At 61.8% G+C, this 25,522-nt stretch overlaps 1 protein-coding gene across 2 annotated transcripts; it reads right to left on the reverse strand.

Annotated features, from left to right (window-relative positions):
• Positions 1-419: 419 nt before the first annotated feature.
• Positions 420-7,233, reverse strand: ENPP7 (ectonucleotide pyrophosphatase/phosphodiesterase 7). Of its 2 annotated transcripts, none has more exons than XM_058704345.1 (7): positions 7,116-7,233; positions 6,743-7,036; positions 5,418-5,563; positions 3,624-4,250; positions 2,638-2,992; positions 1,921-2,014; positions 420-1,114 (listed from the first exon to the last, which is right to left on the reverse strand). In XM_058704345.1, exons 1-6 carry the CDS (start codon positions 7,177-7,179, stop codon positions 1,932-1,934), a joined length of 1,569 nt encoding a protein of 522 aa, XP_058560328.1. In that variant the 5' UTR covers positions 7,180-7,233; the 3' UTR covers positions 420-1,114; positions 1,921-1,931. The 2 variants fall into 2 exon arrangements, with proteins under 2 accessions (XP_058560328.1, XP_058560329.1); XM_058704346.1 differs by having other exon boundaries at positions 6,743-7,033; positions 7,116-7,232.
• Positions 7,234-25,522: the final 18,289 nt, after the last annotated feature.

Raw genomic sequence — 25,522 nt, forward strand, 5'->3', positions numbered from 1 at the left:
CGTGAGTTCGAGCCCCGCGTCAGGCTCTGGGCCGATGGCTCGGAGCCTGGAGCCTGTTTCCGATTCTGTGTCTCCCTCTCTCTGCCCCTCCCCCATTCATGCTCTGTCTCTCTCTGTCCCAAAAATAAATAAAAAACGTTGAAAAAAAAAAAATTAAAAAAAAAAAAAAAAAAAAAAGTGGTTTTGAGTGCATGGTCCGGAAATGCTTTGGTATGCGCAGTGCGCAGGGGACGGCGTGGCGGACCGCACCCCTCCCGCTCCTGGCCCGTCTCTGGAGCCGGCAGTGCTCCCCTGTTCCTGGGAGTGCTCCAGGGTGTTTATTTACGTGCAGACGTGCCCGCATGCGTGCGCACACACGTACACACACTCTCCCCCCTCCCCCACCCGTGGGGGGGTCTCCTATTTGCAATGTTTTCGCCTTTTTAAATTACTTTTATTTTTTTGGCTGAGCAATGATGTGGTTCCCTGTCAGTTCACAAAGAGCCTTCTAGCCCCACCCCCTTGTGCCACCTCTCCTTGGCAAGGCCAACCAGAGCCTGTCCCTCAGGAAGAGCGGATGGGTTCCCGGGGGTGGGGGTGGGGGGTGGTTAGTCGTCCTAAGTTGTCAGGAATGCATCACACGCTGGGGCCAACTGGTTGGGCTGTAAGAAAACCCAGCAGGCTTTGGAGCAAAAGGCCTGTAGCCACGGTGGGTACTGTGACTGCAGCGGCTAGGCTGTCCTTCATTCCCCCTGGAGCAGGAGCCGGCGGGGACCGGGGTGCGGACTCGATCAGGCACAGCGTCCCCGCCACCGGCCCTGCGCCCCGGGTGGAAGCTGGAGCCGGGCCGCCGGACCTTCCCGCGCGGGGCTCCCGCGCGCCCCCGCGTGGCCGCAGACGGCACGGCTTGTGGGGCGGGGCCTGTGGGAAGAAGGGGAGAGGGGAGGGGAGGGGGACCCTGCGCCGCCCCGGACCTGGGCAGGGGCCCCACTGCCAGCACCAGAACGACTGAGGATGAGCTGGGGCTGTGGGGACACTGAGGTCTGTGGTCAAGTTGGGATTAAAGGCCCATCCGTGTCCAGCGGACTCACGCATTGAGAGGGCAGCTTCTGGAGGCTTCCTGGAAGAGGCGGGCCTGGAAGAATAAGTGCCTGTTGGCCGGGAGGGAGGGCTGGTCTGGTGGAGAAGAGGAAGCAGGGCTGCAGGGAGGGAGGGACTGGTGGGAAATGGGCTGGGCAGATAGTGGCCTGGACACTCATGTCAGGCTGTGACTGAGAAGGTCCCCCGTGGGAACTCCTGACCCTCAGCTGACCCCCACCCCGGAGGGCACTCCGGGCTGCAGGTGGGGGCGGGGTTGGGGTAGGGGATGGCTTGTGGGGGCACTTTCCTAGGCCTGGCTGGGGGGTCCTGCAGACCCAGAAGGCGGGGGGGAGCCCGAGGGTGCCTCGGTTTCCCCTGCTCTCAAGCCTGGTGAGGAGGACTCAGGTCACAGTGGAGGGCGGCCACGTGTGGCAAATCCTTTGGGCACTGCCTTTGGAGCGGAGAAAATGGCCTAGGGCTATCGCTCAGCAAGCTGAGTCCTCTGGGCTGGCTGCTCCCGTGTGTCCCAGGACCTGCCCCGCAAACCTAAACCCCAGGGCTTCTGAGTTCTCCCTTGTCCCGGGGCACAGCACGGACTTGCAGGCGGCCAGGTGGGGAGGAGGCTGGGAGGGTCCCAGTGTCACGGGTGGTCTGCTTGGGAAAGACCTGCTCCAGGCCTAGAGCAGGGCAGCTGGAAGGGGCTTGCAGGGTCCTGAGGACTGAGTCCTCTCTGCCCGGTGAGGGGGCCCAGGTCAATGGTGAGGGCATCGGGCTGGGGCAGCAGGGAGCACGGTCCCACCCTCCCCTCCCCTCCTCTTGCCTCCCCTCCTCTCCCCTCCCTTCCCCTCCTGGGCCTCTGACCTTGAGCGGCATTATGCGACCTTGGCCAGAAGAATCGTAGCCACTGAGAGTCCCATCACCAAGGGGCACCAGCCACGTGGCATGAGGGCAAACCCTGAGGAAATTTGGAGCATCCAGTGAGTGAGGGAAGCCAGAGCATAACACTTCCCCCACTCCCCCATGGGGGCCCGGGTGCCCTCTGCACCCCCCCCCCCCCCCCCCCCCCCGGCCATGAGCCCCCTGACCTCATCTCTCACCACGGCCCCTCCCCTGCTGAGCAGCCCCTCCCCACCTCCAGCCAGGCCCCTGCTGGGGTCCACGATCTTGTCTGCCCCTGGGCTGGGTCAGGGTGGGGGGGGGGGTAAGGGTGTGCTGGGGGGAGGCCGATCCGGGAAGGAGGCCTCCCGTGGCCATGTGGGACAGTAGGTTATGTGGCATCAGAGGCCCGGAGGTGGGCTTCACCGGGAGGCCTGTCCTGTGGGCAAACCACCTACTTCTCTGGCCCTCCGTCTCCCCGCCCCCAACAAGGCTGCTCCCCTTCTGTGCTGCTCCCAAGATGTGCCAAGTGCGCTGCGTGGTGTCGGGTACTCTGGATGTTTCCAGAGTCTGGGGCGGGGAAGGAGAAGGCGGCCCCACACGGCTGACGGCCATCGCTGGGCAGGGCAGGGCAGGCGCGCGCGCACACAGTCTGCAGGTGCCTGGGGGCAGAGCAGGTGTAGGCGGACGGCAGCACCTTACCTGAGGGGGACGTGGGCGGCACGGTGCTGAGGGGCCCGTGGCCGGTTTCCGGCAGTGTGGGCGGCATGGTGCTGAGGGGCCCGTGGCCGGTTTCCGGCAGTGTGGGCGGCACGGTGCTGAGGGGCCCGTGGCCGGTTTCCTGCAGTGTGGGCAGCAGGACGCTGAGGGACCCGTCGTTGGCCTCGGGCACGATGCCCAGCAGCTTGCACATGAGCTCGTACACGTGGACGCTCTCGAAGGGCTCCACCTCCAGGCCCCGCTTGAAGCTGGGGCCCACGGCCCGGAAGATGGTCTTCATGTCCGTGACGTTGTTGTGAAAGCCGTGTTCCCCCTTGTTGAATTGCACGCTCAGTCTCTGCCGAGGAGGGAAGGTCCTGAGTCTTTGCGGGGCTCGAAGTGCACCCCCCGCCCTCTCTGCCAGCCGCATGCCTGTGTGGGCAGAGGACCCCCGGAAGGCGTTCACACGTAGGGGCAGGGGAGGTTCTCTGAATTCTGAGCCCCCAAGGATCCGCGGCCCAAGAGAGAGCCTCAGCAAAGACCACGTGACAGAGGCGCCGCCCCCAAGGACGCGGGGTGGCGCTGGCCGCCCGGGGCGCCTGTGCACACCGGCGCCCCCTCCCTGACTCCCCCTCCCGGCCTGCGTCTGGCTTCCCCTCCAGCATCCCGTGGCTCTCAGCTGATGCTCCCTCCCTCCCTCCCTCCCTCCCTCCGGCCGGCCTTCCCACACTTTGACCTCCACGCATGCACACGCACGTACATGTACGTCCACGCACGCACCCGGAACGTGTACGAAGCACACACACGGATCTTACGCACGTACACACACGTGCACGTGGACAGACGCACTCCCACTGCGTGGTGATGGGTGTGTCCCCGTGGCGGCCCGCGCCCCTCAAACTGGGGGCCGGCGACAGAAGGAACTAGAGGGAGGCCCGGCGGCCCAGTGAGGGAGCCCGTCCCCAGCCGTGATTCTGCGGGCAGCTCACCCCGTGGATGACGTAGCCAGGGTCGCTGAACATGAGCAAGGGGGTGATCCTGGAGTTGTTGGCGTAGTGGAGGGACGAGGGGAAGGACTCCTTCTTGAAGACGTGGAGTTTGGGGTGGGCGTCCTTGAGGACCTCGTACACCTTCTCCAGCTTGCCCTCCTTGGGGAGCAGCATCCCGTTCGGCCCGTAGTCCAGGAGCTCAAACTCGATGTCCTTGAAGGTGAAGTTGGGGAACTTGTGGAACTCCACCAGGTCCTGGGCCTGCTTGTGGACGGTGGTCATGCCGTGGTCGGATGTGACGATCAGGTTGAGGCTGTCCTCCAGGCCGCTGCTCCTGATGCTGTCCCGGAGGTAGCCCACGGTCCTGTCCACCTGCATCACCATGTCCTTCCTCTGCTGGGACTCGGGGCCGTACTTGTGGCCCGTGGAGTCCGGCTCCCCGAAGTAGAGTGTGACCAGGTCCAGGCCCTCCCCCGTGAACCAGGTCATCACCGTGTCGATGTTGGCTTTCCACTCCTCCTCGTTTCCGTAGTTGTGCAGAGCGCCTTCCTTCCGGCTCAGCGTCACGGCCACGTTTTGGTAGGTGACGTTCCCGCCAGGGTAGAAGAAGGAGCCGGTCTTTAAGCCCTGCCGGGGAAGGTGGCGTGGGAGCCACGGGCCTCCTTGGGCTCGGCCCCTGCCTGCGCCCGCCCCTGCCCTCCCCTCGGCCCACTCGCTCCGCCCTGCTCCTGCTGTAGGCGTGGGCCTTTCTTTGGGGGAAGCCCTTTTACAACTCTTATCTTATGTTCCCGGGGCCGATACCGGTTTTATAGAGGAGACAGCAGGTGCCCCGTGGACTCAGCACTAGTGCGATAATGGATATAGACATGTCCCCAGATACGCAGCGTCCTCCTCATCACTACGGCCCTAGGCCCTTGCCCCGAGGCTGAGCTGTCCGGACGGCCCTCCCCTTCTGGCCTGGAGCCCGGCCCCTCCCCGCAGGATTCTTGTCCAGGTCCTTGCCCCGTGTCCTCTGGCCTGCCCTTGCAGCCTTCAACCTGGCCACCCATCCGCCTTTCCATAAATCGATGGCTGCTTTATTTGCAGATCCATCTGGCCCCCCAACCGCGTGCCCGCGGTTGTCCGCTCCCCCTGCGCCCTTCTGTTTGGATCGAGCGCCGCGAGAGGCCAGGCTCTCAGCCCCTGCTTTCTGTGAGTGAGCCTGGCATCCGGGTAGCTCCTTCCAGAGCGGAGGGACTCCGACCTGCGTGGACACCCGGCCTAGAAGGTGGGTGTGGGCTCCGAAGTTCATCCTGGGCTCATCTTGAAAACATCTGTTGGGCCTTGTTGACTAGAAACCACGCCTGTGGTGGGGCCAGGAAGCTCCCAGGACGTTGCAGGATGGTGAGCTCCCCGAGCTCAACCCTACAACCCACCTCTTACTTTGTCTTCCTCCCTCTGGAACTTAGCCGCCCAGCCCTGAGAGGAGTCGGGAAGGGGAAAGGCATCAGGCTGTTTCATTGTTATGTGCCTTTTGGTCGAGTGACATTATTTTTCCCGTGGGGATCCCTCTGCCACTGCCAGGGGTCCAGGGGTGCAGTATTCCCCACCCCGGCAGGAGGACGGAGCAGCCCTGCTCGGTCCCAGGGCTCCAGGGAGGACTGGGCAGGGCGGTACCCACCGCCCCCAAGGCCCCTCCACGCTGGGAGCCCAGGACTCCAGGGCGGGGAGCGGGCCAGCGTGGGTCTCGAAAGGTCTTTCTGGGCCTGGTCCTTCCTTCCCCTCTCTCCCGACTACCGTCCGTGGGGGCATTACCTGCCTCTGGGCTGTGATCCAGATGGGTAAGCTGCCATTGTCCCACCACATCTGGACGCCCAGCGTGGCGTGGTAGGGCAGCTTCACCTTGCTGGTGGTGTTGTAGTACATGTTGTGAACCACGCCGTGGTTCTCGATGTATTTGCCTGTGGGGAGGAGGCAGCAGAGGGGAGGTGGGAGGTGGGCGGGCTTTCTCACGTGCCGCCCCCCCAGGAGCCCCGGTTTGGGGTCCCAGGCACATCCTCCCCAACCCAGGGGTTCTATCCGCGGTGCCGGTGACGTTTCCTGCAGCTCAGTGTGCACACAGCGCAGCGCCACCCGTGCGGGGACGTCATTCGTAGCCTCTGGGTCTTAGCAAAGCCCGGGAGGGACCCAGATGGCTCTCAGGAGGGAACTAATTAATCAGTCACGGCCCGGTCATAACACAGAACCCCGGGCAGAAATTTAAATGAACTCCCAGCGGAGCTCTATCCACGAGGTATTTTCTAAAGTTCACTTTCTGCACGGGACACACGCGCACGTGCGCTCAGAAGGCACAAGATGAGGGACGATGAAGAGTGTGCCCCCTTCCCCCGCACCCCCGTCCGCGATCTACTGAGGACTCAGGTGACGTGCAGGGGTTTGCAGTGGGAGCCATGGTCACAGAATGCTGGCACCAGGATGAACCATCCGTAAGGAAGGGGGTCCCCCCTCCAAGGTCACGTCCCCCCAGAGCCTCAGCGTGTCACCTTGCTTGGGGATGGGGTCTTTGCAGATGCGACTAGTGAGGTCAAGATGAGGGCAGTCTGGGTCAGGGTGGGCCCTGAGTCTATGGGCAAGCATCCTCAAGAGATGAGGGGAGGCACAGGCGGGAGGGGCGGCTGGGGCTGGACCGACGGGCAGGAAGCGGGGAGCGGCAGGAAGGGCCCCCTGAGTCTCCCTGCTGACACCTGAATTCTAGACTCCCAGCCTAAATAGGGCGACGGTGGGTTCGAGGGGACCTCGGGGGGGGGGGGGAGAGCAGGGAGCCTCAGGCTCATCTCTCCTGCCTGCCTGTCTGAAACCCAGCCACACTCACCACCTCCAGAAGCCCTCCCAGGTCGCCACCTTGGTTGGGGGTCACTGTTTAAAACGAGACGGCTGGGGAGTTTTGTGCCTTGTCTCGGTTGTCACCGGCCGTGCTGTGTCTCCCCAGTGACAGCATCCCCTCCTGGGGGTCCCCTTTGTCCCTGTGCGGCCCCCCGGGGGGACGGGGCTCTGTGCATACACTGGGTGCCTTCTGTTGGTTCCCCCTGGTTGCTCAGCCCCCTCCCCAGCCCCGGGCCCCACCCGAGGCCAACGCTCACCAGTGACCAGGGTGAAGTGGCAGGGGCTGGTCATGGTGACGAAGGCCGGGGTCATGTAGCGTGCTTTCACCCCGTCGAGTGCCATGGCGTCCAGGTTGGGGGTGGGTACGTCCTGGTCGTAGTCCCAGCGGAAGCCGTCAAAGGACACCAGCAACAGCTTATTCCGGGAGACCTTCCTGCCGACGGGAGCCCCTGTCCCCGGAGCCAGGAGGGTGGCCAGGGCCACGGCCAGGAGGACAGCCGAGCGTCCCATGATGGGTTTTTCAGACAGGAAAGCCTCCGGGCTCGTTCCTGCTGAGGAGCAGAGCAAAGTCCCAGGGTCAGCCGGGCCCACCTATCCTGTGCCTCTTTGAACACAAGACCGTGCACATACCTGCGTCTCGGAAAGCGGCCCTGGTCACCGCACCTGCCACCCGGGCCCAGCCCTCACGCGGCATCCGCTTTTATTGCCAGCACAGCTCCTGGGCTGGGTGCTCCTCCCACCTGGTGCGCGTGTGTCCTCACAGGGAGGATGGGGACCGGTCCCGAAGGCCTGGATTGCAGAGGGGGCCACTCCCTCCAGAAGGCCTGTGTCCCCACTCCACCTCTCCTAGGCGCTCTCGGCCCCGGTGCCCTGCTCGCCCTGACCCCAGAGCACTCGCAAGAGGGGGCTCCCTCATTACCTGTGCTCACGGGGGTGGGTGCACGCGGGAGAGGGACCCCTGAGTTCAGTGCGCAGCCCCCTTCTCTGTCCCTGTTTCTGTCTCTGTCTCCCTCTCTCCCTCTCTCCGTACCTACGAAGCACGTTCTATGAGCCGGGCACGGTTCTCCGTTCTGCAGACACAGAGTGAAGGAGACAGACCTGTTCCTGGCTCCTTTCATTCTGGTTGGGGACACACAAAAGACAATGACTGGGCAGGTGGATCAGTAAAATAGTGAGGTTCTCGGAAAGAAAGCAGGCAGGAATGTGAGACGGAGCCCATGGCTGGGGAGGGGCAGCAGAACAGGTGGCCGGCCGGGGCCGCACCAGAGGGTGGCGTGGGTAGGAGCCAGGGGCAGGTCAGAGGGCGGCGTGGCGGGGCCTGGGGCCTGGCGCCCAACCGACTGAGCGCCCCCCCCCCCCCCCCAAGCGCCCCTGACCTGATGGTTTTTAAAGAAACAAGGTGTTCCCCCTGCAGGAGGGTAGGCCTGAGGAAGGGGTGGGCTGGGATCCGTGCAGGGAGATGCCTGCCAGTGTCTGGGCAGGAGGGGGTGGTGGCCCGGACCAGGGCAGCTGCTGTGGTGCTGTGGCGGTGACGGGTGCCAGGGGAGTACGGAGGCCTTGCTGGCTGACTGCACGTGGGGGAGATGGCGGGTGGAGGGAAACCGGCATTCCATTTTAGCCACCCCGTGTTGGGGGTGCCCGCGGGCAGCCCGAGTGGAGGTGTCCGGTGGGTAGTACGTCCTGATTTAAATTTTCTTCACCTACAAACCTGTCAACAGCAGGCCTGACTTATGACGGCTGCAGCAAGATGCGATGCCCAGGTCACCACCACAGAGGCCATCGGAGCCTCCTCCACGGTGAGGCCCAGGGACCAGGGGGGCAGATACCAGGGCCCTCCCCCGCCCCCCGAACCCTACTGAAACACACCCTGGGGAGGAATCCCCACACAGCAACCGGCCTTGGAGGTTCTCCCGTCTGCCGGAGTCTGGGAATCCCGGACAGGCGCACCGCACGGACTCCTACAACCAGCGCCGACGGGCGGCCTGCCAAGTGGTGGGCCAGGCCACAGCAGGTGCAGGGAGTGTGGCGCGGGGCCCCAGCTCCAGGGATGGAGGCGGCAGCTGTGTGTGAGTGGGTGCAGGTGCCTTGGGAGAGAACAGCGGGGCCTCATTTACACCCCTGTGGGGTCAGGCCCAGGAGGGCTGCTCTGTGGGTCTGACATCCAGGCCGCAGAGTGGGCAGGAAAGCCTGCCTTCCAGGTGGGGGGCAGGCGTGCAGGGGAAGAAGTGCCGGGGCTCCCAAGGGCGGAGAGGGGGAGGAGGGGCGAGGTCGGGCTGGAGGCTAGAGGGGCAGGCCGCGGAGGAGCCCGGGTTTTGGGGTAGCTGTCTCTCAACGTTCTGTTCTTCCAGACCTCCAGAATAAGATGGCTGCCAAGAATAAAGACTACACTTCCCAGCATCCCCTTCAGAGAGAGAGAGAGAGATCCGACCATGTGACCCCCGTCATGGCCAATAGGATAAAAGCAAAATGTCATGTGACAGCCCCAGCCTCTTCTCTCTGGAGCGCTCCTCCCGCGGGTGCCCCAGGCCGGCGCCGAGGGTCTCCCGGGGGGCGCGTGGGAGTCCTGGGTCGCGTGGCCTGTCGCCTGCGTCCTCGCTGCGAGTCGTGCGCGCAACCTGTCTTGCTTCTGTTTCCTTGTTTGGTTTTCTGTCGGGCTCAGCAGGATCCATTCCCAGGCTCTGGGCGGCCTTGCTGGGTCTGAGCCGGGAGGTGACCTGAAATGCAGGCTGCTGCGTGGGCAGGGGGGAGGCGGGAGGGAAGTGGGCCCGACGCGGGGGTTCAGGCGTCCGGCCCGGGACATTGGGGGGGGGCTTGGGGCCAGCGCTGGTCCTGGCGGCGGGTGCGTGCGGGGTGCGAGCGACGGAGGTCTCGAGGACCTGTTGTCACAGGGCACTTTCTTCTGCTGACCCCCGTCCGGGGGAGGGGGGGCGGGGGTGTGGATTCAAGGCTCCTGTTCACCCTCTGCTGCCTGCCTGGGTCTGGCCTGGAGATGGCGGAAAAGGTCTGCTCCCTGTCGTCTCAACGTCTCGGCAAGCTTTTTTTTTTTTTTTTTCCCTTCCTGGATCTCATGGGTCACCCTTCCTTCAGTTTCCTTTTCCTTCCGTGGTCTCCTAGAACACTTCAGCAAAAAGAGAGAGTGCTAGCTGACGGGAACCAGAAGTGACAGGGCACTGGCTTTACTTACCCAGGATCTCATTCAAGCGTGGAGATAGTTGTGGAAGGCAGGAGTTCGTAATATCCTCACTTTATGTGTGGGGAAACTGAGGCAGAGCGAGGTTTCAGGTCGCTCAGCAGACCGAGGAGCCGGTCCTTGAAGCCAGGCTCGACAACCCTGCTTTGAAGCACATCTACGGGCCGTGGGTGCACCAGCCACTTGGGACCCTGTCTCGGGCTTTGGGGCTGTTGACTGCTTTTAAAAATAGTGCAGCTGTGACTATGGTGACATCGCTGACTTCCCCTTCTACTTTCGCGGTGTTTCCTCGGGCCGCTACCTGGGAAGGGGTCCTGGGATGCGGCTGCTTGGGCCTTAACAGTTGCGTCGCGGTCAGAACGGCTGAGCTCTCAGCTGCCGCTCCCAGCAGCCACGAGTGGTGTCTCCTCTGCCCCACTGTCTCCACTGGGTTTTATTTTGTGTTCCTTTTGTGTGCTTAACGGGCGTGTGATGAGATTTTGCAAGTCACAGTTTCTTCTGTCTGCTCCCACGTGCAGTTTATTCGTCATCTCTGACCACTGCCCAAGGTCATTGGATCTTAGGGCTTCATCAGTTTTTTTTTTTTTTTTTTTTTTGTATCTTTCAACGTATGTGTCTTGGAACGTATATTCTGGAATCTACTTTTCATAGGTACTGACCAGTTGTATTTACCTCTTGTAACTTTCCCCGCTGTCTTGCGCACCGGTCATTTCTCAGGCAGACGGTCGACCCGGAGCCCCCTGAAGGCAGGCCTGGCCATATTTTTCATGGTTGTATCCCCAGAGCCTTGGCCCCAGCCAGCCCAGAGGAGGCACTGAACCCGTATTTGCTGGATGAATAAATATGCGTGGAGGGAAAACGTATGCAAATATCTGTCATGTTTTTGGTTAGGGAGAACATTTTTTACGATAAACTCTTTGACGGCAATTTTAGGCTTATGGAAACCTCGCAAAGATCGACTTCCCACATACCCTACGCCTGGTTTCCTCTGTTAGTAACATCTTACATTCTGCGGTATATTTGCATAACACATGAGCAATGTTCATAAGTTATTGTTCGATTCCGTACCGACAACTCCGTGTTCTCGGATTTCCTCAGTGCTTGCCCTATTGTCCCACCTCTGTACCGGGGTCCCATTGTGTCATCGTCCTAGCTCCTGTGTTCCTCTCAGGTGTGATAGTTTCTCGGACTTCCCTTGCTTTTGATGACATTGGCGGTTTTGAGGAGTGCTGGTCAGGTGTTTTGTAGAATTTCCCTCCGTTGGGATTATCTGCCGTTTATCTCTTGATTAGACAGGGGTTATGGGTTTTTGGGAGGAAGGGTGCAGAGATAAAGTGTCATTCCCATTATGTCCTATCAAGGGTACATCCTATCAATGTGACTCATCACGGTGCTGTGACCTTGATCACCTGGCCGAGATAGAGTCTCCAGGTGTCTCCACTTTCTTCTTTCTCTTTGCCTGCTCTGCTCTTTGGAAGGAAGGCCACCGTGTGCTACCCACACTTGAGGACTGAGAGGCTGCACTCCACCTCCTTGGGGACAGAGTATACAAATTATTTGGAATTTTGAGCAGGCCGTTTGTCTCTTCTCCCCATGCGTTAATCTGTTCAATAATTCATACCCGTGTAGACTCGCGGATGTTTGTTTCACACTGTGGCTTATAACCCACTGCTGCCTGATTGGTTTTTGCTGGTCCGTCCCAGGCCGCCGGGAGCTCTTTCACTCCTCCGGTGTCCCTTTGGCGTGCCCATCGCTTTCTCTGAGCACTTCCTGCCCCCCGGCAGCCACATCTCATGTATTTCCTTTCCCCGTCCTACAATCAGGCATTTCTCAGGGAGCCTGGTTCCTTTTATGGGCAGGTGATGTTAGAGACCAGGGGCTGGGTGTGGTTGTGCCCCTGCTGCGGGGTGTCGAGAAACTACTTTTCAAGCCGTAATCCAGCTGTCCCGGAAGCCCAGGCTCCCCGGCTCCGTCCGGTGGATGTGCACTTTAGGGACACGGCTGCAGTGCCCGGCCCACAGTGGGGGTGAAGGAAAGAAGGCGTGGGCAGAGTCTGGACCCCTGACGGATGTCCTCGCTCCTCCTCTGTCTCCGCGCGGCCGTTGCAGCGATGTCTGGAAACCAGGAATCGCCGTCTCCCTGTCCGGCCGCCACGTACTCCTGGGCTGCTGCCGCCAGGGGGCCCCGGACGCCCGGGGACGGGGTGGGCGCGACCGTGGGCTGTCCCCTCCGTGGAGAAGTGTGGAAGTGACGCGTCCACCCTCCCCACTCTCCACGGTGACAAGCGGCTAACCGGGCTCTAACAGGTCTCCCCACGCCCAGTCCACGCCCTGCGGAGGGAAAGCGGGGGTGTTGCTGACACGTTGCGTGCTCTCGGGGACACGAGACAAAGAACGGCCTGATTGTGCAGTTAAGCTGGAGAGGAGCCTTGCCATCAGGAAGGAGATGAATGAAAATTTGACTCGGGGGCGTGGCCGAGCACCCTTCCCAGACAGGGTCCCTGAACCTGTGCCATCTTGGGAGGCCCTGTGACCCTCCGGGCTTGGGGCCAGATGGGGTGCTTCTTCCTCGTGTCCGGGGGCGGGGGGGGGGGGGAGGCTGAGCCGTTGGGCCTGGGACAAACGTCTGGCGGGCAGTGGGAGGCCATCAGGAGCCACACACAGACAGGCCTGGGCTCAGCAGGTGTGCCGCCAGGGGGCACCACAACCTTTGCGACCTTGGTGGCGGTCCTGCCGGGAGAGACGGTGGCCCGAGCCTGGCGATTCCTTCCCAAAGGGCCGCCGCCATCCGGGGGCACCGTGGGGAAGAGGAGCTGAGCGGAGCAGCCTCCCTCCATCCCTCTGCTGGAGAGGCCCCCCGCCCCCACGACGAGCACCCCCGCTGTTGTGGGAGGCGCTCCCCACCCTGCCCGCTGCGGGTGGGACCTGCCCACTGCTGGTTGTGCCCGATGACTGGGGCCTGACCCGACCTTCACGACAGCAGTATTTTATTAGTGCCACAATCCACGTTATCAATTGCTGCTGCCTTTTATTACCACTCGGGAGCTTTATCGCAGCGGCCACCGCGCCTCCAGCTAAATGAGGATTAATATTTTAACAGGATTATGTGCTGTGGGTTAGCAGTGCTCCCTGGGGACGCGGGGTGCTCCCCTCCCTCGCAGGCTGTCCCCTCCCCCCAGGCCTCCCTCCTGGCGTGCAGGGAGGTCGGGTCCTGGGATAGGGCAGCCGGGCCGCCTTGTTCGGACGCCAGGATGGGGGGCTGGGTGGGAGGGCTCGGGGCTGTGGGGACAGTTTGCCTTGAAGAGCGGGGTCTGTCCTGTGGGTGGGATGGCCCTGCAGGGTGAGGTCCCTGAAGAGACCAGATTGTTTCCTGGGCTCAGTGGGCTTGACCACCATGGGGGAGGGAGACGGGGGGGAGGGGGGCACCGCCGCGCTGATGCCCACCTGCCCCAGGATCTCAGCCCGCCGAGTGACACAGCTCGTAACTTTGCCAGCTTCGGGCCCTCTTGGGCGTTCTCCTGGAAAAACATTTCCATTTCCTCTAAAGTTTTATAAAAGCAAGACTGTTCCCATCCCTCTCCTGATTCCATCATGGAAGGGACAAGACCCAGGTTCTCAGGCGGGGCTTTCAGGACCTGCGTGCTCGGCCCCCCGTGGGTCCCCAGTGTCCGGGGGACCCCTGCGTCACCCTCCTTCCCCAGAGCCACCTTCTCCTTCACGAGCTGGAGGGGGGGCCGGCCGGGCCCACCCCCTCCCCCCAACTTGGGAGCTGTCCTCCACGGGGCTCCACGGGTCCTGTCGAACCACTGGTCACCTTCTCTGTAGGTATGAGTTTGTGTGTCTGCTTTCCCTACCCGAGGAATGAGTGATTGAATGAATGAATGAATGAGGGAGGGAGGCAGGCAGGTTGGCTCCCTAAATGAGGGACCGGGGCTGACGTTTGCACACCTGTGTTCACAGTGGCAGGTCACAAGAGCTGAAACACAGAAACAAGCCGGGTGTCCACCATCGGATGAGGGTCTGTCCACGCAATGGAGTTTACGCAGCCTGGAGCAGGAGGGGCCTTCCGACAGCTGGTACCGTGCGGACGGACGTGATGCCAGATGGAATCAGCCAGTCACAAAAGGATAAACAGTGTAAGATTCCATTTATGTGAGGCTCCTACGGTCGCCAGATTCACAGAGGCGGAATGAAGGAAGGGGCAGCAGAGGCTGGGGAGTTAGTGTTTCGTGGGGACAGGCTTTTGCTTTGGAAAGACGGCAGTGTTCTGCAGATCAGTCGCACGGCAACGTGAGTGTGAATTTCGTGCTATGTGTGTTTTTCTACGAGTAAAAATTAAAAAATAAAAAAAAAACCCTGGAATCCCGGGGCCTTTCTGAGATGCCAAGGATGTTAAGGGGGGTTCGGCACTGGGTCAGAGAATTCTAATTCTGTCTGGTAGGTAGAGAGGCAATTCTCTGGAGTGTGGACATCCCCACGTAGGCCCAGCTCTGTGTAAGGGGCTTCTAGACAAGGGTGAGAAGGACACGTAAGCTGAAATCGCAGTCATAAAACCTCTACCCTCCCGCCCCGTTTTAGAAATATTAAAATAGTTCTAGAAGTTTAGCAAGGACTAAGAAGGTAATTTTGAAAATAACTGCTACTCATTTCAGAACATTTGGAAAATACGGAAAAGCCTAGAGAGAAAAATAAGCATAATGTGAAAGCTCCCAACCCAAGGGGCCGTGGCGGGTCAAGTGTGACATAAATGGTAATTTTTTTGTTTTTTTAAAGCGTTTAATATTTATTTTTGAGAGAGACACAGAGCACGAGTGGGGGAGGGGCAGAGAGAGAGGGAGACACAGGATCCGAAACGGGCTCCAGGCCCCGAGCTGTCAGCACAGAGCCTGACGGGGGGCTCGAACTCACAAACCGTGAGATCACGATCTGAGCTGAAACCGAGAGCCAGACGCCCAGCTGGCGGAGCCACCCAGGTGTCCCATGTCTTTCTCCCTCTGTCCTGCTTAGTGGGGAGCAGCTCGGTGGCCAGCGCGTTGACGTGGCCTGGGGGGGGCGGGGGTGGGGGTTCCACCCAGCGGGGCCCCTGAGCTGCGCTCTGAGGATCAGGGACGCCCCCAGGCCCCGCTGGTCCTCACAGGCCCAGGACCCCTCGTTCCCCATCAGTGGCCTTCCTGTGAGACGGTCCGAGGCCCCGACGCCCTGGATTTAGGCCGGTTTGGGAGTCAGGGGCCCTAGCCCTCCTCACCCATCATCACCTCCTCCCCGCCCAGCCGGGCTTGGTCTGTGCCCTGGACCCCAGGCAGGCTCAGGGGGTCGGTGAGCTCACCTGGGGGCTGCAGGATGATGCTCTGTGGCTGTTTCTGAGTGAGGTCGGCCGTTCTCTGGGGTGGCCGTTCTCCGAGGCCGTCACCCTGCTTGGAGCCTTCCGTCCGTCCGTCGGTTCTCCCGTTTTTACAGCTTTGCTCCCTCCCTGTGCTCCCCTTCTCCCGGCTCCCTGTGCCCTCCCTTAGCTCTAACTCACCGTGCTTCTCCCTGAGCACATCACCATTTATTCGGCGACCCCAGCTGTGCACCACGTGAGAAGGGACTCTTGGGTCCTGGCTGACAGGGCCGAGGGACACTGAGGTCTCACCGTGGAGAGCTGGTCGCGGGCTGGTCTGGCCGGATGCCCAGACAGCATGACTGCGCCCCCGGGACCTCCGTTCAGGGGCTCGAGGAGGCATCTCTGGAGGTTTGTGGGGGACGTTGGGGGCCCCTGGGCGGGGCGTGTGGTTCTGTGCCTTCCCTGTGTTTCTGGTTGGTGCCCCACGTGCCTGCTTGTTTAACAGGCTTCCTTTCTGGATCGGCACAAAGGAGGTCCCTCCCGGGGCCACTACGCTGGCCCTGGAAACCCCGGAGGGGCCGATGGACGCTGACTGCCAATGGGGGTCGGCCTGGCTGGGGAGGTTGGGCAGTGGCCGGTCTGAGCCTTTCTCGGACTGGCCAGAACCACCCTGGGGCAGCCCAGCTCTTCTTGCCTCCTCTGGCGCCTGCGAGGTGACGGGTGGACCCTGGGTCATCAGCCAGCGAGGCGCTGGCCCTGCGTTCCCACCCGGGACGGATGAGCAGGGACGGACTGAGTCGCCCGGAAACTTGCAGGGGGGCCTCGGGCAGGTGGCACCAGGCCTGGCCAGACTGTCCCCTTAATGCAGGCTGCCGGTCTCGGTGGCCTTGCCTGCCAATTGGGATGTAGGTCACCCCTCCAGGCACGTTTTCTAGCTCTGCCCGCTGCCACTGTTGGTTCATCTGGAAGTGTGGATCTGTAAGGACTGCGTGTTGTGGGGGAGGGGAGACACCTCAGTGCTCAGCCCAAGACTTGGGTCACTCTGGGCTAGAGCCAGTGGCCCGCAGCGTCCCTCAGCCCTGAGAATCTGCCGTGGGGAGGCCTCCTTGGCCTGTCCTGCCTCCCCCCAACACCAGCCCAGCGGGTCCATCACAAGGAGGACAATGAGAAACGAGGGGTTTGATGTCAGGGTATCTCTCCTGGAAGCAGGAACTTTCTCCCTGGGCAGCAGAGGCCTTGGGAAGGCGTCTCCCCACCTTCTCAGAGACCTTGGCCCCTAGGGGACAAGGCAGGATTGGGGGGTGAGGTCAGCAACATTGTCAGCTGAGTGGGGCAGGAAGGCAGGGGCGGGCAGAGCAAGGGGACCCCTGAGGGTATAACCCCTCCCTCCCCACCCGTGTCCCCCAGTGACCAGGGATCCAGTGGCTCAGCTCCTGGCTGTGTGTGTTGGGGGGTTGCCTCCGGGACCAGGCTGGCCACACCCTTGGTCCTGTCTGTGGGTGGGCCCTCCCGAGCCCCCCAGGGAGGAGCCCACTGCCCGCTGTCACCCCTTTGCAAGCACCACTCAGAGTCTGTCTCCCCTGCAGCTCATCCGTGACAGTGCCTTCCTGGAACTTGCTCTGTCACTGTCCCGTGGGTGTTTCAGGTGGGAATCTTTTCCTCTGTTTTCTTCTCAGAACTCTGGCTGGTCTGGGCGTCCGACCCCAGCCGTGGTCTCCAGGAGCCCTCGGGACTCAGGCCTGGAACTCCCCCCAAAGTGTGTTTCTGGGAGTGCTGGGTTTTGGGGTTTCCCCTCTTTCCCTTCCCCAAGGGCTGAGCTCTGTGGGGCAAGGGCAGTGGGGGGCACGGCCAGGGGCCGTGTCTGGGGCTCTCTGCAAAGTGTAAATGGTGCCCATCCCTCCTCTGGCTCCTGGCGGGCAGCTGACCACCTTGGTGGGTAGGGGTGGGGGTGGCGGTGCTGACTCTGCCCGAAGGCCAGAGCCAGTCGAGGGCCCTTCTGGGCACTGGGCAGCAGGAAGGTGACAGACGCCATCTGGGTCCATCGGGACCGCCGTCATGGGATCTTCCCTTAGGGGAGCTCAGACGACCTGCTATCTCCAGGAGCATCTATTTTATAGCCGCTTGGATGCTCTTTATGCCCAGATAATGAAGAAGGGCCATGTCAAGGCAGATAAGAAAGTACCTTTGGCCACGCCGGGCAGATAAGGGACGGCCAGCATGTCACTGCCGGCCTGTCCCTCCCAACTCACCACCTCCATCTGGGGAAGGGACGGTGTCCCTCTCATGCAGCGAAGGTCCTTGGGCGGGTAACCCCCTTTACGTGGGTCCACGGTCATCCACACTGGCCCTGCTGTCCTCAGAGTCTTTCACCAGCAGGACCCTTGGGGACCAGTGGAGACGTGTGGGGTTGAGCCTGGTCCGCAGACCGGTGACGTCAAGAAACCGTGCTGTCAGCCGCTGGGACCCACCTGGGCCAGGGTCCGAGGGAAGGTGGGGGAAAGAACGTGGACGTCCTTCCCGTGCGCCAGCCCCTGGAACCCTCAAGGGGAAGGTCCAGGAAATCTCGTCTGGAGGCTGGTGTCCTGTCCAGTGTAGATTAGCTTCCTTAGCTCGGCCACAGAGCGCGACAGCTCGTTAATTTACACGCATCTCCGTCACCCTCCTCCGTCTCAGCCTGCGTTGTCTGAGGGGCCGCTCTGTTCAGCCAGCACTTACTGGGCACCCACTGTGCGAAATGGGGGAGGTGCTTTCTGAAGGACGGGGGTGTAGACGGAAATCTGAGACCCATGACTCTCCCAGACAGTTTGCTCAGGGCCTGAGAGTAGGCGAGGAACAGGGAAAGAGTGAACATGGGAGGCACCTGCTGGTGGTCCAGCCAGAGTCCCTCGGCACGTGGAAAGCGTGGCACATCCTTGCTCTCGGGGATGTTGATGGCGCCCTTCGCTGGGCCAGAGAACGGGGGTCTTTGGTGGCTGGAGAAAGTGCTTTGCCAGGTGACAGTGTTCTTTACCAACCACATCTAATCTGGTTTCTGTGAAGGATAAGCTGGTGCTGAATCATCAAATCCTTATCGCCAGGGACTGAGACCTGGCTCGGGCAGCTCAGAGACCCAGGGTGCTGGAGCCTGCGGGGGCCAGGCAGGGACTCCACCCAGGTACCCGGCCCTGCTGCAAGAGCCCTACGGACTCAAAAACATGGGGACGGTAGACTCTGACACCAGAGATGTTCCCTCCCAAGACAGGTGCCCTGAGAAATAGACAAGACGGGGGTCAGGGATGCAGGATGGGTCAGCTTCTGTGATGATGCTTCTACTCAAAGGTTCATGTCAATGTTTATTTACTTTTGAGAGAGAGAGAGAGAGAGAGAGAGAGAGAGCGAGCATGAGCAGGGGAGGGGCAGAGAGAGAGGGAGACACAGAATCCGAAGCAGGTTCTAGGCTCCGAGCCGTCAGCCCAGAGCCCGACGGGGGGGCTCGAACTCACAGACCGCGAGATCGTGACCCGAGCCGAAGTCAGACACTCAACCGATTGAGCCCCGCCCCCCTCGCCCCCAGAAGGTTCGTTTCAGATGAAGTTTGCAGCAGACAGGATGTGCTGTCCTTTGACAACATTTTTTATCATGAAAGTTTCCATACTCACTGAAAGATGGGAGAGCGCGAAACTCCTGGACATCATCCATGTTGCCTTCGTGTTATTTTCTTGCTCTCTGCTGTTGCCTTTGGCTGAAGTATCTTCAGACCCGTAGCCGACATTCTGTCGTTTTGCTCCTGCAAACCTCAGGGGGGCAGCTCTCCGAATACAGGAAACTTTGTGCCATAATCACAGTTCTGTTAGCACAGTATCAAACCCAACAGTAATTCCTTCCTGTCTGCTAATGCCTGGTCCATACCTGACTTCTCTGATGGTCTCAGAACTATCGTTTTGCAGCCGGTTTATTTAAATCGGGTTCCAACCAAGGTCCACACGTGAAGTTTTAGTGCTGCGCCTCTTAGATTCCTCTTGATGTGGCTCGGGCATCACCCCCACCCCCACCCCAGTTTTCCTCCTGCCCGTGACCTGGTAAAACCACATCAGCTCTTCTGCCCGGCTTCTGGTCTGCATGCTTTCCATCTGATTGCCTCCTGTGGCATCACTTTGTTCCCGTCTTTCCTGGACACAGAAGTTTAGCTCTGGAAGCTTGGTTGGATTCAGCCTCCTCTCTTGGCCAGAACCGTCCGGGGGCGGGGGGGGCGGTGCGTCTCACCCGGAGGCTCACCTGGGATGCTGGGCCGGTCAGCGGGTCCAGGTCACCCCAGGGCTCCTCGCTAACGTCCTGCATCGATGGTGTCATCCATCCACGGCCGTTGCGAGAAATAATTATGTCACGAGAGCTTGCAAATGGTGATTTCCGAACGGCGTGGCCCTTCCGCAACGAGTAGGTAGAATCCTCCTGTTCAGAAAACCAACCCTTCCCTGTCAACCGGAGTTTCCGGATTACCCCGGAACACAGCTCAAGAAGAGAAATGCTTAATTCGTTTCAGTAAATAGTGTTCCAAGAAGAGTTGGGGGCCTCTAACGTCCCATGAGGTTCCAGTGAAATTTTTTCTCTTTTTCCACATACTTCCCTCTTTTGTGCGTTCAGCATATTTCAACCGATTGCATTCACGATTCTTGTTAGGCTTGGTTTGTCCCTCGTTGGCCAGAGACTTCTGACTTTTTCCCCTCAAAGCGGGGCAGGCCAGGGGTGCCTGTCACATCAGTAGGGGGAGGAGGGGTGACTCCCTTGGGCAGTGGGTGACGGGACGGGCTAAAAGGGCTTGTTGAGAAGAAGCTCTTTCTTTTGGGGGATTTATTTTCCTGTCTTGTTTGAAGTGCCTGGGTTGGGCTCTCTGATAACCAGCCACATCGAAGCAGAATCCGATTAGAGGGCAGGGGGTTCTGATAGTCACGGAGCCCTGCTGGGAAAAGGGAAGGAAGAAATCCCTCCACCGAAAAATCTCAGAACCGGAACAAAAACGCCACCTGGCTTTGTAGTCTCCGATGCGGCCACCAGGTGGCGGTGTTCAGCCGCTGATCTGCCAGCCTGGCGCTCAGCGCCGCCGCTTGGGCCTCCTGGACTTTGAACCCACTTAGTTCCACTGCCAGCCCCTTCAGCCAGGCCCCGGGGGCCAAGGGAGGACAGAGTCCCCTGCGCCCCACAGGGGACGTGGATGTGGGTTTGGCGGTGCTGTCCCCAACCCAACAAGCTCTGGCCAGCGACGGTGACGGCCCCGGAGACGCTCGGCTCCCCCCAGGGCCCGTTTGGTCCCACCCTGCTGATGGGGGCTTGGACGTAGGCTGGTCTCCACCTGCTCCTTCTAGGAAAGCAGATGTCGGTCGGTCAGCCAGATGAGGCTGGGGGACAGGTGGGTGTCACTGGAGTCAGGCGGCCCGATGGTGGGTGCACTCACTGAGGGTTCTAGCTTCCTGCCCCGGGAGGGAATGGGGGTGGTCGCCAGGAAGGCATCCGCGGTAGGAAGCTCTCCCTGGGGTCCTGCGGAAGGGTCTTGATGGATGGAGGGTGAGGGCAAGGCTCTGATGGGCCGCTTGGCGAGGGGGAGGGGCTCCCGAGTTCCAGCCCCTCACCGCCTTCCCGCAGGTGCTGGGAGCTGCTCGGGGCAGGATGGGGGGTGGGGGCCTGTGGGATCCGTGGTTGGCAGTGTGGACCTCCTTCCCTGTCTGACCCACCAGGGCTGGCCCTCCAGCAGAGAGCGTGGTGGACCCCATGCCCTGCCCCCTGCCAGCCAGTTCATGAGGGTAAGGGCCACGCCCCTTCCCTCCCTCCCCCTCTCACCGAGTAGGGCTCATGCGCCCCCCATTTCTTCTACGGCGGGGTGATCGTGGCACATGGTGAGGGGATCCAGGGAGGGGGTGGGGGGTTCCCTGAGCAATAGGGCCAGAGGCAGGGGAGGGGCTGAGGTCTCCTCTCACGACCTCCTGGGTGCATTAGTCAACGCGGCTCAGCGGCTGCCCCCCGACGCCTGGGGTGGGCTTCCAACAGCGGGCCCTCTCTGCACCAGGGTCCTTGTGAGCGAACGGCTGGGAGATTTGGGGTGCCCACGCTGGGGCCTGGACTTGGCCGCTGGGCCTCGGAGGCAGAGCTGGGCCTTCCGAATCCCCTGTGCCCTCCCCAGCCTGCTCTGGGAGTCTGGAGGGAAGTTCTTCTTCTTCCTCCTCAGGCCCCGGGGTCCCAGGGGGCGGCTGCTGACCAGCTCCCAGGACCCTGGGGCAGCCACCAGCCAGGAGGGGCGAGCTGAGTGCAGGGAAGGCCTGGGCAAGGGGCCCATCAAAGCCTTTGGGGCAGGGATGCCCTGCAGACCGGACCCCTCCTGCCCCAGGCCCTGGAGCGGGGGGAGGGGTGCGGCCGCCGTCTCCTCCCGGTGCAAGGCCCCTTTGGTCCCCCCTCGGCCACCCCTAGTTGTGGGGAAGCCATCTTGGAGGTGGCCCTGCCCTGGCCGGGTTCCTGCCGTCCCCTTCCCCGCAGGGGCGCCAGATGGGGCTGGTGCGCGGCAGCCGGGTCTGGGCTTTGGCTCCTGCCTCTTCCCCTCCCGAGGGCCCCGGCGGAGCCAGGAGGAGGGCCAAGCAGGCCGGCAGATGGTGGGCCGGGAGGAGGGGCTGCCGGGCAGATGGGCCGCCTGTCAGGACAGATGGTGGGCCGGGCAGGGGTCCATCTGGTCCGGGCCCCTGGTGGGGCTTTTCTCGTCCACCTGGGGCTGAAGTGGGAGGAGGCCCAGGCCTGCTCGTGTCCTGCTGGGTCCTTTCTGTCCCAGGGCTCAGGGCTGGGTGTCCCTGCCTCGGGGGGTCTTGTGGCCCCCTCCCTGCAGTCAGCCCATGGCTGGTGCTCACAGAGCTGGAGGGATTCCCGAGGGTCCGGGGAGGGGGGTGCTCGGGTAAAGTGTGTGGCACTAGGTGACGCCGAGGGGCTCCCGTGACAGGCGAACGATCAGTGTTCCGCTGTCCTCAACAGTCGGCCCGCTACGGCGGAGGAGGGGGTCGTGGATGGGGGTCAGTGCGGAGGGAAGGTCACCCTGGCGGGGGGTGGGCAGGGCTGCTTCTCAGAAGAACGGACGTCTGAGCTCACCCAGGGTTCGGCGTGGGAGGAGGGGAGGCAGGTGGGCAGAGGGAGAGCTTGGGTCCCAGGGGAAGCCAGGCCAGGGGTCAGGGGTGGCAGCGGGGGGCGGTCAGCTCGGCCGCGTGGGCAGGAAGACCCCAGGTGTCCAGCTGAGGCTACGGGGTCACCTCCCGTGACGTCAGTCCTTAGACCCCTGCGTGGGGTGCCCGCGGCTGCGTCCTGGGTCTGACCCTGTTGGGAGAGTTTACCGTATTATGTTCTTATGTTGATAATGATACTCGAGAAATACCCTTTTCTTCTTTTTTTTGAACCAATTACAAAGCAAGACCTTCGCTGCAGGCGAGTGCACCGGGCCGCTGCTCCCACAGAGCTGGGCTTTGGGGTTGCCCCCTTTGCCAGTGAGCAGCTCTCGCGAGGGAGGCAGGTCCACCTGCGTCAGGAGGAAGGCAAGGGGCCTGGGGAGGGGGGCGTCACGGCGGAGGAGGGAGGGTGACGGGGTCCGGGTTGCCTTCCGGAAGATCTCCTGGGCCCCGGGTAGACTGTGGTCCAGGCGCCTGCACCCGCGAGTGCCCCCTGCCCGCCCCGCCACCGGCTGCGGGGAGCTCTCCGTCCGCCGCCTGCTTCCTGCCACCCTCTTCCCTGGGTTCCTCCTCAAACTCGCGTCTCCCGGAGCCAGACTGTGGGGTCCAATCCCAGTCCATCCCTTAGTGGCTGGGTGACCTTGGGCAGGTTGCACAGCCTCTCTGGGCTTTGATTCCTCCAGGTGTAAAAGGGGGACGGTAACGCCTGCACTTGGGGGCGGGTGACCGTGCCAGTTCACTGACGACGGCCCTCAGAGCCTTGTCCCACACGCCCTGGCGCCCACTCCCGTTACCGCTATTGTTGTCTTAACTTGGTTTCATGCTGTTGGGGTGAAATCCGCACACGTCAGGTAAACCGTTTTCAAGCCCGTGGCATTTAGTGCCTTCAGACTGTTGTGCCACCGCCACGGCTGTCTCCTTCCAGAACATTGCCGTCAGCCCGCGAGGAAACCCCAGGCTTTTTAGCAGTCGTGTCCCATCTACCCCACCCCCCACCTTCCCCGCGAAGCCACCCGTCTACATTCTGCCTCTGGATTTGCCTGCTCTGGACGTTTCCCATAAACCGAATCGTACGCTAGGTGGGATTCCGCGTCTGGATTCTTCCGCCGAGTGCCACGCTCTCAGGGTCCCTGCGTGTTGTAGCAGGCGGTGGAGCTCCTGGCCGTGGCTCCGTGATGTTCCACGGCGCGAACAGACCACGATTTGTTTCTCCTTCCCCGCGTCGATGGATACTTGGACCTGCCTCTACCTTTTGGCCCTTGTCAGTGCCGGTGCCGCGTACGTGTGTGTCCACGTTTTTATCAGAGCGCCTGCCGTATTTTTCTTCGCGTGGAACCCTTCACAGATGAGGTGTCATTCTGGCACGGGCTGAGCGTGTCTGTGTTGTGCTGATTTTAGCGTGAGTGCTGCGGAAGCAGGTGCGCTGGCGCAAATCTTAACTTTTTAAAAAAAATTTTTTTTTGATGTTTATTTATTTTTGAGACAGAGAGAGACAGAGCATGAACGGGGGAGGGGCAGAGAGAGAGGGAGACACAGAATCGGAAGCAGGCTCCAGACTGTCAGCGCAGAGCCTGACACGGGGCCCAAACCCACGAACCGCGAGATCGTGACCTGAGCCACCCAGGCACCCCATGAAGCTCCTTCTAGAAACCACAGTCGTACCAGGCTCCTTCTTGTAGTGAAGCTTTCACCTCCAGGGTTGACTCCATGCTGCCCCGTGCTGTACGTGGGGAAACTGAGGCACGGAGAGACTCAGGCTCTCCCTGTGGTCTTCTGCTTTTTGGGTGCGTGCAGTGTCTCTGAGCCATCTCCCCTGGGCGTGCCCCTGCCCTCGTGTCGTGGGGCTCCTCGTCTGGCACAGAGGCTGTGGGTATGGGGCACACTGACCTTCCCCGCCCCCTGCCGCCCCCCACCCCCCGTCCTGTCTCCTCGGTTTTCCCTCCCTCCTCCTCCTGCCTGTGCTGAGCTCTTCTGGGATCACCCAGAACCCCCATGGGCATCCCCGATTCTGCAGGTGTCGCTTTGGGCCATGGATGTTGCTAATTGCTGCTTGAGACCCTAGGCCTCCAGAGCAGACCTGGGCCTGTGCCTTGCTCCCTGGCCTGGAGGGAGTCTGGGAGCCAGGAGGGAGGGCTCCTTGTGCCCAGAGAACTTCGCAGGGCTCTCCACTTAGGGACAGTTTGCAGATGAGCTCTGCTGTCCTGCTCCCGTCCCGTGGGGTTGCTGTAACCATAACTGCCATAATGATTCGCGTCCCCATTCCGGGGTGAGGACCCGAGTGGCCCAGCGCCAACCCCCGCCGCCCCCCACCCCCACCCCGCCAAGGTCCCTGCCGGGGGCTGGCACCGGGCCCAGGTCTGCGTGGTTCTGGGCCCAGCCTCACAGGGACAGAGACCTGGGAGGGCTGCCCAGGTCTCAGAGGGGCCCGGGGTAGGGGTGGGGGGACACCCAGAGTGGGTCCAGGGGACCCTGGCCGGGTCTGTGATGGAGAGACGGAGCCACGTGGACGAGCTTCAGGGTGCACTGCCCAGAGTGGTTTTATTTTTGCCTTGCGCAGGCCCTCGGTCTCTTTCATGCCCCATGGAAGTCTGGGGACACGTGTTTCTTGCTGAGGCCCAGAGTCCTCGGAGGTCTCACGGGCTCATGGTCTCTACAATTCCCTGCGAGCAAAGCCAGCTGGGCGTGCACCCTTAACTGAGTGAATGCTGCCCGCCGGGCTGTGGACAAGCCCTCAGTCTAGCACCACTGAGATCTCACAGATCCCTCCCAGTGGGCCCAGAGAAGTCAAGTGGCCTGCCTGAGGCCACACAGCTGACACACGTGTCCGCGAACCTGCAGGAGCGGGGGCTCCACACCCGCCCTCGTGGAAACGGCTCCGGAGCCCCGGATGGCGGGTGCGGGGGCTGCTTCTCCACGCGGCTGGCATGCTGTCCCTCCCAGTAAGGGCGGGCCGGGACCAAAAGCGGTCCCCCTGCATATCTCACAGCGTGAATCAGGCAGAGGGCCGCTTGGATGGGAAGTAGGGTTGACTTGCCCGTGCAGGGACCTGGCCCTGCCTTCCCGAGCCGGGTTCTTCAGCTCCTCTGTCCTGGGTCCCCCGAGGCACACCCCCTTGACTTACACCAGTGCTGCTGCAGTGGCCCAGGCCCTTGGGGACACCTGGCCCCCGGAGACCTCCTTCCTTTGGTGATGATGTGTGCACAGCCACCCCCGGGGAGGCCTCAGTGACTGGCGGCCTTTTCGTGGGCTGTGCTGAGCCCAGACTATGGAGGTGAGAGCCGGACCCTGGTTGGGGGAGGATTCTGCTGCCTGTGGTTGAGATGTTCGCTGCTGGACAAAGGGTCCTCTGCTGGGCC

Source organism: Neofelis nebulosa, chromosome 16 (genome assembly GCF_028018385.1).
Source record: "Neofelis nebulosa isolate mNeoNeb1 chromosome 16, mNeoNeb1.pri, whole genome shotgun sequence".
NCBI lineage: Eukaryota > Metazoa > Chordata > Mammalia > Carnivora > Felidae > Neofelis > Neofelis nebulosa.